This window comes from Sebastes umbrosus, chromosome 16, assembly GCF_015220745.1.
Source record: "Sebastes umbrosus isolate fSebUmb1 chromosome 16, fSebUmb1.pri, whole genome shotgun sequence".
In the NCBI taxonomy this organism is placed as follows: domain Eukaryota; kingdom Metazoa; phylum Chordata; class Actinopteri; order Perciformes; family Sebastidae; genus Sebastes; species Sebastes umbrosus.
In genome coordinates, this window is record NC_051284.1 from 24,855,572 (window position 1) to 24,871,709 (window position 16,138).

Here is a 16,138-nt window from a genome sequence, read left to right on the forward strand (position 1 = left end):
TGCATGTAAAACAAATGTAATGAGTATTTATTAGCTCAGTAGAATGTCTAAAGCTGACTCATGATCACCACAGGTTTCAAGAAGAATGTGCAATACAAGAAGTACTTCAAATATCCAGGTATGAATTTATTCAAATAAAATAATATTCATAAAACACTGGTAAATATATATGTAAAACATATAAACACATGTAACTTAGGTTTATGATTTGCATTTGCATCACAGATCAGCAAGAATTGTTTCATAAATGTCGGTATATGTGGAGACAAACAGCTGACACAACAGCCCGTCATCACCTTTAGATCACTGAGGCCCACACACATCAGCTGGGAAATAAAATGGGACGAGTAAAGCTGCCATCTTTGTTTAAGGCTTTGCTGATTATAATTGAATTAATGATAAATATGTATATGAAGATAAATTTAACTTCAAATCAAATAAACTCTGTAAATTATTACTTTTTTAAAAACAAAGATGCGCCATGCTCCCATCATGCTCTTATCATAAAACTAGTCGCAGTAGAAATTCTTGTAGATTCAAAATGAGCACATTTCTGCTGCATGATGCTAAGCATTAAAACAGTCATTATGTACAAGACTACTATACAGTTAAAGTAGTATGATCACTTCTGCCTTTTGTCTTTACCCGCATAGATCCCATTGGAACATGTATTTAAGTGGGATGATTAAACCAAAGCTGAAAGACAAAACATTTTATGAACACATACATAGTAAAGGCTGTGAAATATCTATATATACTAATAGCATTCTTTTTCTGTCAAAAGAAATTAACATTTGTCCTGTGCCTGGGTCACACACATTATGAATTAATGGTTTTTAATGCTTACACAAATGTATTTGATGCATAAAAATGTCTTTTCTCTTAGACATATACATTCATCTAAAATAAAATTGAGATAGATCTTTGCAAAAACATGATTAATAATTAAAAAGACCTGACATGACCCGAAAAATTGCACTATAGAGCAAACAACTTAGATTTATTGAAAGACGCCATTGCATAATAGATGTAGTTCACACTGCATGCCCCCTGAGCCAAGCCTAGCACTTTTCCAGTTGATGATTTTCTCTTGCCAGTTCTCTCATTAATCACACACTTTATAATAATAATAATAATAATGAAATAATCTAACAAATCTAGACAAGTTTCACCAGTAAATATTGGTTAAATATAATGTCAAATAAATGCAGCAAAATGCTGTTTCCTGTAGTGTCTTCTCTTCCACCACTGTCCGTGCTACTCTTTCATGGCATTTTGAAAACTTCTTACAAACTTGAGTGACTTCCTTTTGGATTGTCCAACCGGGGAAGAAAAAAAATGTAAAAAAAAGATATTAACAAATTTGGATATTTCATTGAATGTGATGCATGCTTTCAACAAGTTGATTAAAGCTGCATTCAGTGCACTCACTTTAAGAAAATATGATAATAAATATATATAGTTTTATAGAACAGTCACGATATCCTATATCCTGCATGAAATAGATAAACTGTGAAAAAAATCATGTTCCTCTGTGTCCTCCGGTGCTCCTAATGGCATTTGCAAGATTTCAGTTGCAAGTTTCGAAAGCAGTGATTGGCAGTTGCTGTAGAGTAAGCTCAGCTCTGATTGGTTGTTTTGGTTCGGATGCAGTGGAAACTTGTAAATGCCAGTAGGAGCACGAGGAAGAGGCAGATGAAGATGATTTTTTTCACAGATTATCTGTCTCATGCACTACTGTCAGGATATAGTGACTGTTTTATAAAAATAACTTTTTATCATATTTGCTTAAAGTTACTGACTGCAGCTTCAATGGTACAAATCTTGCAAAAAAAACAAGAGTAAAGGAAGAGGCTCACCGTTTAGTGACACTGAAGTTGAGTGAAATTAATTGCACTCCATTGTCATGACACTCACAGTTTCCATTTCAGGATGCTCAAGTGCAACAGCAAAATCTTCCCCGTCACTATCAATTTCACTTGTTCTTGCTGTTTTGTACATTTCCTGTTGACTTTCTTCTTCCTCATTCTTGGATTTAGGAGCCATTTCAACCTCTTGTCCTGCCTTTTCCTTTTGCTCGCTTTCTGTCTGAGGTTCAACAGATTCCTCCACCTCGAGAAGGGACATCTCTGTTTTCTCTTGAGTATAAATGTCTTCCTCAGCATCCATCCATACATCCTTGTCCTCCTCTTTTCGTTTAACAGGCTCTTCTGCTTTTGTTTCTTGGTCACAATCCTCAGAGAGAACTGGCGGACTCAAAATCACTTCTCTTTTCTCTGTTTGCCTTACTGGTTGTATTGTTTCTGTTGCCTGGACACTGGAGGTTACTCTCTCTGTTGAGTTGATTTGTTCTACTGGTTCTACTGTCTCCATCGCTTGGATGTTGATATCCAGCAGTACAGGTTGAGCCATAATCACGGCTCTTTCCGTTGAATTGAAGTTTTGCGCTGGTTCTGTGGTTTCTGTGGCCTGAACAGCGATCTCCGTTAGCTCTATCTGTTTGGTTGGCTTTACGGGTTTTACTACCTCCACTGCCTGAACTTCAACCTCGGACACGTCTGTCTTTTTCACAGGTTCAAATATCTCTGTTGTTATTGGTGGGGAAGCTAGTGCATTTGCTTGCCCAAACTGTGGAATGGAAAGACTTGAAAGGGACTCAACATTACCTGTTGACGAGATTATCCCAGTATTTTGGGGGGCGACTAATTCAGTGTTACTAGGTGGTACAATCGGACTTTGGATAATTCGTGCTCCTTCATGAATTATTTGATTTGATTTTACCTCTCCTACTGCGATACCTGCTTCTGGTTTATCCCGTTCAGTTTCCTCCAAATCGTCTTTTTGATCTTGGATAGAGACATCTAAACTTCCTGGCCTATCAGGTGTTTGCATGAGATCCTCAGACACTCGCTGTTGAGTTGAAGAGACCTCACTGATGACAGTAGGCGCTTCATCTTGTCTTTCCCTGAGTGTTGCAATACTCTCCTCCATCGTTTTTTGATCCTCCACTACTTTTGATTCACTTTCAACCATCTCACTCACTTCTGTCACGGCATCTGGCTGTTTTATACCTTCTTGTTCCAAGTTGACAACCACTGATTCAGGTACCGTCTCTGGTAAGTTTTCCTTTACATTTTGAATAACTTCTTGAACGGTCACCTTGTTTTCCTCATTAATTAATTCCTCTTCAATCTCTGGAGTTGCGGAGAGATTGGCTACCTTTTTAACCGTTTCATTACAAACATCTATGACTTCTTTGGCTTCTGTTACCCCTACCTCTAGCAATGTGTCCACAATTGTCTCAGCTGATTTTATATCGTCAGCAACCACCTGCAATTGAATTCTGTGATTGTCCTCAAACTCTACTGATGGCACATGCATCATCATAACCACGCTGCCTTCCTTTGCTGTCTCAGACACATCATCTTTCACTAATGGTTTGGCAGTCTCGACTTCCTCTATGACCACTAGCTCACTTGCCACTCTATCGATCCAGGGTTCGGTACTGGGTGATGTTTTCTTTATCAAAACATCAGATATTGCAGCTGAGAGATCTTTGACATTACATATGACTACTTGCGTCACTATAGCATGCTCAACTGCAGCAGTCTTTACCTCAGTGCCCGGAAGTTCACTCTCTTTTTGTGCCTCAACACTGACTTGCACTGCACTTAGATGCACTTCACGTTCGGGTCCTTTTGTAACTGCAGCATTGTCTACACAAGGTGCTGGGGTTTCTCCAGTAAATACAGTCTTTTCTAGGACCTGAACATTACTTGCTTCCTCATTAACAGAGGATACACAAACCGTTGTTAATATTTGTAACTCCTCTACGACTTCAGGTATGCGGTCTTCCTGCTCAACCCTAACATCTTGTGGGATACTCTCTGTTTTCTGATCCTCTGCTATCTCTAAAGAGGGATCCAGTTGTGCCACAACTTCACTCTCAAGTCCATCTGTAACTGAAGCAACGACATTGTCAACATCTGGTTTAGGAACGTCTTCTGACAATATTTGCTTTACAAGTTCCTGAGCACTACCTCCCTCAATACTTTCTGTGACTACATTCACAGACATCGATGTCTCTTCATCAGTTTTGGTTTCCATTACAATATCTTTTACGTCAGATGGTAATGCTTCTGGTTCTTGATGTTCAGTTTTGGTAGCTTTTACTGGTAGTTTTTCTTCTGGATCAACTTCAGTTTCCTGTTTGGGTTCATCTGTAACTTTTTCCACTGCTGGAATATCCTCTGATATGACTTCCTTTTCAAGTGATTGAAGGCTGCCCACCTCTGAATCTACTGTGGCTGCTTGTGCAGCTTCTAATACTTCTGGTTCTTGAACGTGTCCAACATTGGCAGCTTCTACTGGTAGTTTTTCTTCTGGATCAACTTCAGTTTCCTGTTTGGGCTCATCTGTAACTTTTTCCACTGCTGGAATATCCTCTGATATGACTTCCTTTTCAAGTGATTGAAGGCTACCCACCTCTGAATCTACTGTGGCTGCTTGTACAGCTTCTAATACTTCTGGTTCTTTAACATGTTCAGTTTTGGTAGCTTCTTCTGGCTCAAAATTAACTTTAATGGGAGGTGTCATCTCCTCTTTGGGTTCATCGGCAATAGTTTGTGCTTCTGGAACATCCTCTGATATTACCTCTTTTTCAAGTGATTGAACACTGCCCTCCTCTGACTCTAATGTGGGTGCTTGAACAGTTTCTAATACTTCTGGCTCTTTGGAAGTATCCACTGGCTCAAGATTGGCTCCAGTGAGAGGTATCGTCTCCTCTTTGGGTTCATCTGTAATGATTTCTGCCGGTTGAGTGTCCTCAGATTTGACTTCCTCTTTTGGTGATTGAACACTGCCTTCCGCTGAATCTGATGTTGGTGCTTGAATAGACTCTAATATTTTTGGTTCTTGAACAGTTTTGACAGCATTCGCTGGTAGTTCTTTGTTTTCTGGTTCTTGAACATGTTCAGTTTGGGAAGCATCCACTGGCTCAAGATTGGCTCCAGTGAGAGGTGTTGTTTCCTCTTTGGGTTCATCTGTAACGGTTTCTGCTTCTGGAACATGCTCTGATATTACCTCTTTTTCAAGCGATTGAACACTGCCCTCCACTGAATCTAATGTTGGTGCTTGAACAGACTGTAATACTTGTGGTTCTTGAACACATTCAGTTTTGGATGCATCCACTGGCTCAAGTTTGGCTTCATTCAGAGGTATTGTTTCCTCTTTGGGTACATCTGTAACAGTTTCTGCTTCTGGAACGTTCTCTGATATTGCCTCCTTTTCAAGTGATTGAACACCGCCCTCCGATGAATCTGATGTTGATGCTTGAACAGCTTGTAATACTTCTGGTCCTTGAACAGCTTGTAATACTTCTGGTCCTTGAACAGCTTGTAATACTTCTGGTTCTTGAACATGTTCAGTTTTGGAAGCATCCACTGGCTCAATATTGACTACAACGGGAGGCATTGTCTCATCTTTGGGTTCGTCTGTAACAGTTTTTGCTTCTGGAACATCCTCTGATATTACCTCTTTTTCAAGCAATTGAACACTGCCCTCCTCTGAATCTAATGTTGGTGCTTGAACAGACTCTAATACTTCTGGTTCTTGAACAGTTTTGATAGCATTCGTTGGCAGTTCTTTGTTTTCTGGCTCAACACTGACTTCAGCGAGATGCTCTGCTGTCTTTTTGGGTTCATCTGTAACAGTTTCTGCTTCTGGAACATCCTCTGATATTACCTCTTTTTCAAGTGATTGAACACTGCCCTCCTCTGAATCTAATGTTGATGCTTGAACAGCTTGTAATACTTCTGGTCCTTGAACAGCTTGTAATACTTCTGGTTCTTGAACATGTTCAGTTTTGGAAGCATCCACTGGCTCAAGATTGACTTCAATGGGAGTCATTGTCTCATCTTTGGGTTCGTCTGTAACAGTTTTTGCTTCTGGAACATCCTCTGATATTACCTCTTTTTCAAGCGATTGAACACTGCCATCCGATGAATCTGATGTTGGTGCTTGAACAGACTCTAATACCTCTGGTTCTTGAACAGTTTTGATCGCATTCGCTGGCAGTTCTTTGTTTTCTGGCTCGACACTGACTTCAGTGAAATGCTCTGCTGTCTTTTTGGGTTCATCTGTAACAGTTTTTGCTTCTGGAACATTTTCTGATATTACCTCTTTTTCAAGTGATTGAACACTGCCCTCCTCTGAATCTAATGTTGATGCTTGAACAGCTTGTAATACTTCTGGTCCTTGAACAGCTTGTAATACTTCTGGTTCTTGAACGTGTTCAGTTTTGGAAGCATCCACTGGCTCAAGATTGACTTCAATGGGAGGCATTGTCTCATCTTTGGGTTCGTCTGTAACAGTTTTTGCGTCTGGAGCATCCTCTGATATTACCTCTTTTTCAAGCGATTGAACACTGCCATCCGATGAATCTGATGTTGGTGCTTGAACAGACTCTAATACCTCTGGTTCTTGAACAGTTTTGATCGCATTCGCTGGCAGTTCTTTGTTTTCTGGCTCGACACTGACTTCAGTGAAATGCTCTGCTGTCTTTTTGGGTTCATCTGTAACAGTTTTTGCTTCTGGAACATTTTCTGATATTACCTCTTTTTCAAGTGATTGAACACTGCCCTCCTCTGAATCTAATGTTGATGCTTGAACAGCTTGTAATACTTCTGGTCCTTGAACAGCTTGTAATACTTCTGGTTCTTGAACATGTTCAGTTTTGGAAGCATCCACTGGCTCAAGATTGACTTCAATGGGAGGCATTGTCTCATCTTTGGGTTCGTCTGTAACAGTTTTTGCGTCTGGAGCATCCTCTGATATTACCTCTTTTTCAAGCGATTGAACACTGCCATCCGATGAATCTGATGTTGGTGCTTGAACAGACTCTAATACCTCTGGTTCTTGAACAGTTTTGATCGCATTCGCTGGTAGTTCTTTGTTTTCTGGCTCGATACTGACTTCAGTGAAATGCTCTGCTGTCTTTTTGGGTTCATCTGTAACAGTTTCTGCTTCTGGAACATCCTCTGATATTGCCTCCTTTTCAAGCAGTTGAACACTGCTCTCCGATGAATCTGATGTTGATGCTTGAACAGCTTGTAATACTTCTGGTCCTTGAACAGCTTGTAATGCTTCTGGTTCTTGAACATGTTCAGTTTTGGAAGCATCCACTGGCTCAAGATTGACTTCAATGGGATGCATTGTCTCATCTTTGGGTTCGTCTGTAACAGTTTGTGCTTCTGGAACATCCTCTGATATTACCTCTTTTTCAAGTGATTGAACACTGCCCTCCTCTGAATCTAATGTTGGTGCTTGAACAGTTTCTAATACTTCTGGTTCTTTGGAAGTATCCACTGGCTCAAAATTGGCTCCAGTGAGAGGTATTGTCTCCTCTTTGGGTTCATCTGTAACAGTTTCTGCTGGTGGAGTGTCCTCAGATTTTTCTTCCTCTTTTGGTGATTGAACACTGCCCTCCAATGAATCTGATGTTGGTGCTTGAACGGACTCTAATACTTCTGGTTCTTGAACAGTTTTAATAGCATTCGCTGGTAGTTCCTTGTTTTCTGGCTTGACACTGATTTCAGTGAGACGCTCTGCTGTCTGTTTGGATTCATCATCAACTGTTTGTACTAGTAGAATATCCTCTGATTTCACTTCCTCATTTGGTGATTGAACACGGCCCTCCTCTGAATCGAATGTGGATGCTTGCACAGCTTCTGATGCTTCTGGTCCTTGAACATGTTCAGGTTTGGCAGCATCTAGTTCATCCTCCTGTTCTGGCTCAACATTGACTTCAGCCAGTGGCACTATTTCCTCTTTGAGTTTATATGCAACTGTTTCGACTGCTGGTATGTCCTCTGGTATTATGTCCTCTCCAAGCGATTGAACCCTTCCCTCCTCTGAATCTAATGCGGCGGCTTGTACAGCTGCTAATTCTTGCAACTTCTCCACTTCTACTAGTGGTTGATCTTTATCCTCAGCTTGAATCTGATCAGTGATATTGTGCATCATCTGATCTTCCTTTTCTGTCAGAGATTTGACTTCCTGCTCCGTAGACCCATCCTTAGTTTCATCTGCTACTGTTGCAGCTGAGTCTGCTTCTTGAGAGTCCATTTTTGGGGGATCTGTTTCATTTTGATGTGCCTCAACTAGAGAACCTTCATCTGGGACAATTTCGTCACCTTTAGGTAATAAATCTGTAGACACAGCCGCATTTACCTCAGATAGGCTTTCCACCAGATAATCATCAATACTTTCCAATTCGTTTAGGCTTTCTTCTGGATGTGTAACGTCAACATCATGTACTTCATCTACAGCAATTTCAGCAGTGTCAAACTCCTCAGTAGCTACTTCCGATACAATCTCTGTGGAAACAGAGTCATTGACTTCAGATGTGCTCTCTGTTTGGGTGGTAGCTGCAAGTTCATTAATTGCATCCAGTTCTTCAACATTTAGAACTGTGTTAATGTCAGTTGCATCTAATCCTCTGTGTATTTCCAGAATTGTTGCCTCTTCCTTTACAAATGTTTCCAGTATTTGATGCGAGCGAGAAACAACTATTCTTTCAGATCTTAGCTCATCTGAACAAACTGGAACTGCCTTTGGACTTATGGAGATGTTTTCAACAACCTGATGCAGAAGCTCATCTGTTTCCATAACAACATAATCTGCTGGAACTGGTGTTGTGTTGCCAGATGTTTTTGAAGACTCTGAAGATAACTGGGAAACTGCAGAGATCATCTCAGTTTCATCTGCCAGAGTATTGTCTAAAGGCTCTGGTGCAGTAAAGGCCTCAGATGTGATCTCTACCAGGTCCTCTGCTATAGTGTCATCTCTAGCTGCCTCCTCAGTGGCTGAAGCTGGAGTGGCCTCCTCTGGGATATCACTGAGTTGTGGTTTACTGAGTGATTCTGTATCAGAATCATCGTGTTCTTCTTTTTTATCAGGGGTTGTAGATGCTTTGTTTTCTAAAGCATCATCATTCTCTTGGTCTTTCTTTGCTTCAGTTTGCAGACTGTCACAAGGTAGGACTGGTTCAGCCATCTGATCAAGGAGGTCTTGCTGGAGTTTAGAGTCTGCTTCCTTGGGTATATGACTTTCTACATCTGCCTGTGTTTGTATGTGAACCTCTGTCTCAACTGTATCAAACTCAGACAATGGAACCACAGCTGGGGTGTCAGAGTCTTCATCCCCTGAAGCTGCGTCCTTATCCGCCTCATCTGAAGATACTTGGTCTTGCTTTTCGGCAGACTTCCTCTTTTTTCGTCCTGGTAGGAGTTTCTTAATTGAAAAGGAGGACTCATCTGGAGTAGCATCACTATCAGATTGTACATTGTCTTTGCTTTCATCTTCATCCTTGGCTTTCCTTTTCGGGGTGACAAGTCTTTTCAATGATTTCCATGTTGACCCTCCATCACTCTCTGAAGGACTTCCTGCTTGTTTGGGGGAATAGGCTAAAATTTCATCAACCTCATTAGAACTTTCTTGGGCCGATTCTGCACCATGTTTAGATCCAACGTCTTGCTTGTTTATATGGTTATCAATTTTAGGTGGTTCGTCCTCGGAGTCTGACGTTTTTCGGCTTCTTTTCCTTCCGGATCCACACAAAACCGAATCCCATGAAACAGATGAGTCTTTTCGTTTTTTGCCTTCCTCTGTGCTGTGATCTGATATTTGCCCTCCTTCACTTGGCTTTGGTTCTTCTACTGAACCAGGGATCTGTGTCCCTTCATTACTCAAGGAGGATCTCTTGATGCGCTTTTTCGGAGTCATAAGTTTTTTGAAAGAAGCCCATGCACCATCCTCCTCTCCTGCTGCCTCAGCAGAAGGTTGTGCACAACCTTCTTCTTTCAGATTCTCAGCTGACTCGGTAGATGATAGGAACTGATCTGCAACATGTTCTCCAGAATCAGACGGCTTTGCATCACTTGATTTCCTGCTTCTTTGCTTTTTGGATAGTTTCTTTAAACTAGACCCTGACAGCAGCCTTTTCAGAGGACTTGCTTGAACTTTGTCCTTCTCTTGAGAACTCAGAATCTGAATTTCTTGAATTTCAGGCTCAGTGACAATAATGGTAGATGCACCAATAATGGTAGCTGCAGTTAGGATCTCCTCTTTAAGTACAATTTCTCTATGTTCTGTCTCAACTGCAGCTGCCTCAACACCTAGACTAATATCCTCTTTATCCTGTTGTTGGTCTTGTACAGTTTGTTCTGTCGTCTTTAAGGCCTCCTTTTCCCCCATGTCTTCCAGTTCTTTGTCAGGTGTCTCATCTTCTGCCGGCTTCTTTTTCTTCCGTAGTCCAGAAAAGATTCCAGTTGTAAAAAATCTTTTAATTGGAGATACGACCTCTTCTTCTTCAGGACTAGATGGAGATGTGGAGTGTGGCTGTTCTTCAGTTGTGGCATCCTGCTGTGCATCTTCTTCTACAGGTGAAATTGTTGATGCATCTGCATTATCAGATTCAACCTCCTCTTTGGTTTCTGTTGTTTTCTCCTCTGCATTTTCTAGAACGTCCTCCGATGTACCGTCTGTCAGGGTAGGACATGTTGTTGAATCATTATCATACGTCTCCAGTGCAGTATTCTGCTCAGCATTCATACTTGTGGTTTCCTTTGCGGTATCCTCAGCGTCCTCTGGTCCATTTGGTTCTTCCTTGCTGGTCTCATCCGGCACATCTGTTGCTATGTCACCTGACCCCCTCTTTACTGTCAATTTGAAACCAATATTACTGAAAAATCTCCTAAAACTTTCATTGATGTCATTCTGCTTTGCATCCATTTCCTTCGTTTCCAGGGGTACATCTTCATTAGCATCAGCTTCATTAGGTGATTCCTTTTCATTAATTTCAACATTTTCTAATGGTGTTTCTCCTTCTTTAAGTGGCTTTTCTGTTTCTGAAACATCTTCGTCTGGTGAGAGGATGGCTAAACCAGGAAATAAATGAAATATTAAAACACTTGTATTGCAAGAACTGTAAAAGACTGATGACAGAGATTAAACTCTATCAGCCGATATCCAACAAGTTATGCATCTGTTGAAATTATGCTGACATTGTCCGTCAATAAACAGTAATAGTAATAGAGTACTTACCCTCTGCAGCGAACTCCTCCTCACAGAGACCATAAAGTTCTGTTACAGAGCTGTCTGCTTTTCCATTGATCTCAGAGAGCTGCCCATTGTTTTTAAGAGACTGAAACAAAGCACAAAACTTAGAATGTACAATGTACCTTTAGCAGTCAGTTTTAAACGTTTTTGTAATAGTAATTTCACACGCACTGGTTTCATTTAAAATGTATTGCATCAACAATCATTTGCTTGTTTGCTCATAGCTGGGGGAAAACAAAACAAATCCATCAGAATGTGTACTTCCATGAAACAAGCTATTTCAGTCGTAGATTAACTGAGGCTCCAAAGTCCTGTTTTGTATACAAACAAGTAGAGTTGGTCTGACACAGATACCAGTATCAGAAATGCTTTGGGTACACCCTAAAATGCTGGATCAGGTTTCAGCGAGTACGTGAGTCTATGCACTGATCCGATATCAAGTCATCATTATCAGCTCATTTACGCTACACAGGAACAACAACACGTGTCACTCGCTACCCAATCCGTACATCTTGCCTGATCGGTATTGCGAAGAAAGAAGCGAGATGGCTCACTCATTAGCTACCTCCGTCATCAGCTCGTAAATGGAAATCATGAAATCAGCTTGTTTGTGTATATAGTATGTATATGTGTGTATATACTGTATAAGTTAAGAATATAAATTCAGTTCCAGTCACTGTTGTGTTGAGACAGATTAGTTGGGAGAAGTCTGAGCAGGGGAAAGGGAACAAGAAACGTGTTCTTCAACTAGTGTTGAGAAACAAAATACTTAAACAACTATACAAATAGCTGTTTGGGTCGCATGGCAACGGCTAATACCGGCTAAGGCTTTGTTGGACATTGATACAATTCCAGTGAAAGTTTGACATGTTTTGCCCAAGTCCTGGGCTGTATGCCAAACGATCAAAGCCGATAATATGATTATGGATGACTGTGAGCTAATTTTCAGTGCTTCGTTTTCAGTCACCCTGAACCAAAATGATTGACTGCCCCTAAATGGACCTTAGTTAGAGCATAAAGCAGTTTAATTTTAGGAAATACAACCAAACTTGGTGACTTTAAATGGCTTTGCAAACAAGAGTACCAACAAAGAATATAGCTAGTCAAGTATTTTTGCAATTTATTTGGAAAAGAAAAAGTCAGATTATTGTACTTAAAGCTGCAGTTGGTAACTTTGAGCAAATATGATAGTTATTTTTATAATACTGACAGTAGCACATGAGACAGATAATCCTCTGCCTCTTCTTAGTGCTCCTAATTTAATTTGCAAGATTTCACCACGCCCAAAGAAAAAACAACCAAAAAGAGCCGATCAGTCTTTAAAGCATCTGTCACTGCTCACGAAACTGGGTAGCGCTGATCAAATATGAATCAAGATTATGTTACTAAAAGGTCTATTTATCACCTCAAATGTTTTCAGAAACATCTTGTAGTGTACTGTTTCGCTTTAAAATGAGAAAGTTTGCTCCAGCCAGTGCTTGGTTTTGCCTTGACTGTTTTCAACATGGTGGCCGGGTCACAAACTTTCTCATTTTACAGCTAAACAGTACACTACAAGATGTTTCTTAAAACATTTGAGGTGAGGAATAGGCCTCTAGTTGTGAGTTTCGTGAGCAGGGATTGACAGCTGCTGTAGAGAAATCTTGCAAATCCCATTAAGAGCACCAGAGGACACAGAGGAACATTTTCACAGATAATCTGTCTCATGCATTACTGTCAGGAAATAGTGACCATTTTATAAAAATAACTTTTTATCATATTTGCTCAAAGTTAGCGACTGCAGCTTTAAGTCTAAAACAGCTGCATACTTAGCCCCTTACTCCATCCAAACATGTGAATCACCCAAGTCACAGGTTAAAGGTGCCATTAAATCAACACAATCTCATGATTATCACTCATAAGACATTAATAGCTATTTTCATTCTCACAGTACAGTGCTTTCTAATTGACTTCCTGCTCAGCACGACCAAGTGATCGTGTTGTACACAAGTAATCGATGTTGCCTTCTGCTGAGTGCAGCAACGGGGAAATTCCATCTCTCCCCTGTGCTTTTACTCAGGTTCCTCTGAGGAATGAAAGGTCATTATTCCTCCACACTGTTTCCTTTCATCTAAATGCAAACCTTTGCTGCATCAATGAAACAGTGAAAACAGCAGAAGGCCAAACAGCTCCTATCATTAGCCTCAAACTACCAAAGCCTATATAGTCAATAACACAAGGGGACAGTTGCTTTGAACCAAAAAGAAGACAAGTAGCACACATTTTCAACAACTTTTATGTTTTACTAGAAGGAAACTGGTAGTTCATTCTGTCCCTGTGAGCTTTATGTGCTTAATGCCATTCATCCAAATTTGACAATGACTTTTTTTTTTTTTTATCTTGGGGTTAATGGATTTGTTGGCAAGCAGCACTGTCCTGACATCAACAAGAAATTCCAGCCTCAGCATTTTCATGACACACCATGACATGTTTTTGGATATATATAAGAGGCTTTATACCAAATAGCTGCAGTGAGTGAACATCCTTACTGCGCAGATAAGAAGGAAACATCAGTAGAGATAAGTTTGTGTGTCCACGTGGTGCAGTAGAGGAGTTATCTGCAGTATGTCAACACAGTGGATCAGTGGTGGTGAATAATAAGCTGATACCTTGTCTTGGATGTTGTGCTGTAGAGTCGGAGCATCCTCCACTGTTCCGCTCTCCTCCTCAGCCTCAGCATCCTTCTCATCGTCCCGTTGCGCAGACTGAGCGTCTCCCATGATGATCGGAACCGCAGCGCGTCACTGTCCGGAACCACTGGTGATGGAAATATCCCCAAAATGTGCACCGAGAAAAAACAACACTGCAACCCGGTACTGTAGCTCCGTGAGAGGCGGTCAGCTCAGCTCAGCTCGCAAATGCAGCCGGGATGTTGAAAAAAGTCCTTTTTTTTATAGTCAAACACCTCCCTGCAGGATCACATGAAGCCTATGAGCCGAGCCTGGTCCGGCCCGGCTCGGCTCGGCACGCCTCCCAATGCATCAAAAAAAAAAAAAAAGCCTGCAGAGAAACACAGCTCGTCCTCAGATGACTGAAGCAAAACGTCCGAGCAACAAGCACCTATAGACCTGCACCCATATACTGTATACACCGACACCTCAGTGCTCACATATGCTCCATCACTGTGGTTTACTAAGTATGAAGTTTTAAAGGTATTAATGTTCTCCTTTTGTAAATTGCTGACTAATAATTTGTTTTTATTGATGATATAATAATGTGAATCTTCACTTTGTCTATCTGCATATATGGATGTCTTCTAGTACATAATCTGATTTTTTTTATTGTTCTTTTTTCTTCTCTCTCTCTTTACCACCCTTTTTAATATTTTATTCTCTTTTTTATAATCGATTGCACTGGAGAGTGCCCTGATCAAGTCCCTCTGAGTTTTTTTTTTTGCACCTATCCATCATATTTGTTTTTCATTTAATATCAACTTGTACCTTTTTTATATGTGTAAACATTTTTAAATGTATTTAATTATTTTTGCATATATTTATTTATTTTTGCATATATATTTTTTTATTTTTGCATATATATTTTATATATTTTGCATATATTGTTTTTATTTTTTATTTTTTTATTATTTAAATAATACTAAAAATAAATGTAGCCATTAATTAATCGATGAAATGTGACATAAATTGATATTTCTGTTTTAATTGCCGTTGTTATTTATTTATCTTTGTATTAATTCCCTTATTTATTTACTCTTCTGTTTAATTTTCCCTTTTATTTATTATGTATTCATTTTTAAATGTATTTATTTATGTTTGCATTTATTTTTTTATACATTTTTTTATTCATTTTATATTTAATTTTAAATTTATGCATTTATTTATTTATGCATGATTTTCATATAAATAAATAGTCAAATGGACAATATTAATGAACTGTAAAACACAGGAAATAACAGATTTTAAAGGGTTTATGAACTTATTTTCTCTCCAACAAAATGATGTTTGGACACACATAAGGACATAGAGACGGGTGACAAATTAAAAAAACATGACAATGATGAGTTTGAAAATGATGTGAGTCATGCTTCAGTGTGGCCTTCACAGTCACTACATCTCAACTGATACTCTATTTACTATTGCTGTAAATTGTAAATCTCTATGATTTACAAAAAAATTCTCAAATATGATTCAATACATTATATAACAAATAAAATAATAAAATCTAAAACTGTCTAAGCAGTTGTGCTGCTACATTATCATGAACTGTTGCCTGACTGGGAAAATTGCATCCAGACTTTTCAGTTGATGTGATTAAAAGTCCAAAAATAACCACATAATGAAGACACATGAATATACTGTATATTAGGTTAACCTCTTATTCTCTTTTTGTGCACATATTGTGTTTAAATCACTTTCTAAAACATCTCCACGCCAGTGTAGCTTGAACTTGATTTGCTTTTGGACTTTTTTGGGGGAAGTTGGAGCTTCGAATTTAGTCTGACAAATGAGCAAAGTAAATGTGATTATGAGGTCTGACATGTCAACTCATGACATGGAGAACTTGTTGATCCTGCCGTATCTTGGTCAGTCAGTGTCATGGGAATGAGTCATCACCTCTCGGATTAACGTGTTTATGTAACTGTGGCTGGGACATCAGTTGTCATCACCGTGAACAAGGTGCATAGTTCATGATGCACATATTTATCACAACATACCAGAAGAACAATGTGATTTCCAGTGGTTGTACCATGATTTATTATTATTATTACCTGTGGAAATGAAGGAGACACTTTTCAGTAATGTTCTAAAATATCTTACTTGAGTTAACTTTATATATTTTTACATGTAATTGTAGGACGCAGATGTTGGGACTCATTGGAACATAGAGACAGGTGACAAATTATATAGTTGATTTGGTTTCACATGGAACACATGCTTTAAGCCTGGAACGAGATAAGGTGTCATGTGTATGTTGCTCCTGCTGTAAGTCATGCTGAAGGGATTTTTCAGGCTCTTCAAATGTA

At 39.5% G+C, this 16,138-nt stretch overlaps 2 protein-coding genes across 3 annotated transcripts; both read right to left on the reverse strand.

The window, feature by feature from the left end:
• Nucleotides 1-102: 102 nt before the first annotated feature.
• Nucleotides 103-6,277, reverse strand: LOC119474893 (titin-like). Of its 2 annotated transcripts, none has more exons than XM_037747231.1 (2): nucleotides 1,860-6,277; nucleotides 103-1,302 (listed from the first exon to the last, which is right to left on the reverse strand). In XM_037747231.1, exon 1 carries the CDS (start codon nucleotides 5,905-5,907, stop codon nucleotides 1,888-1,890), a length of 4,020 nt encoding a protein of 1,339 aa, XP_037603159.1. In that variant the 5' UTR covers nucleotides 5,908-6,277; the 3' UTR covers nucleotides 103-1,302; nucleotides 1,860-1,887. The 2 variants fall into 2 exon arrangements, with proteins under 2 accessions (XP_037603159.1, XP_037603158.1); XM_037747230.1 differs by having other exon boundaries at nucleotides 103-1,306.
• Nucleotides 6,030-14,541, reverse strand: akap12a (A kinase (PRKA) anchor protein 12a). The gene is made up of 4 exons (XM_037746491.1): nucleotides 13,767-14,541; nucleotides 11,104-11,203; nucleotides 6,274-10,937; nucleotides 6,030-6,137 (listed from the first exon to the last, which is right to left on the reverse strand). The coding sequence occupies exons 1-4, from the start codon at nucleotides 13,875-13,877 to the stop codon at nucleotides 6,030-6,032; spliced, it is 4,983 nt and encodes a 1,660-aa protein (XP_037602419.1). The 5' UTR covers nucleotides 13,878-14,541.
• Nucleotides 14,542-16,138: the final 1,597 nt, after the last annotated feature.

What these genes read in the sequence shown, in the direction of transcription:
- akap12a (XM_037746491.1), bottom strand. Translation starts at nt 13,877, where the DNA reads ATGGGAGACGCTCAGTCTGCGCAACGGGACGATGAGAAGGATGCTGAG. An exon ending in AGCACAACATCCAAGACAAG is followed by an intron (nt 11,204 to 13,766) that starts GTATCAGCTTAT and finishes GCTTTGTTTCAG; the next exon opens with TCTCTTAAAAACAATGGGCA. An exon ending in GGAGGAGTTCGCTGCAGAGG is followed by an intron (nt 10,938 to 11,103) that starts GTAAGTACTCTA and finishes TTCCTGGTTTAG; the next exon opens with CCATCCTCTCACCAGACGAA.
- LOC119474893 (XM_037747231.1), bottom strand. Translation starts at nt 5,907, where the DNA reads ATGACTCCCATTGAAGTCAATCTTGAGCCAGTGGATGCTTCCAAAACT.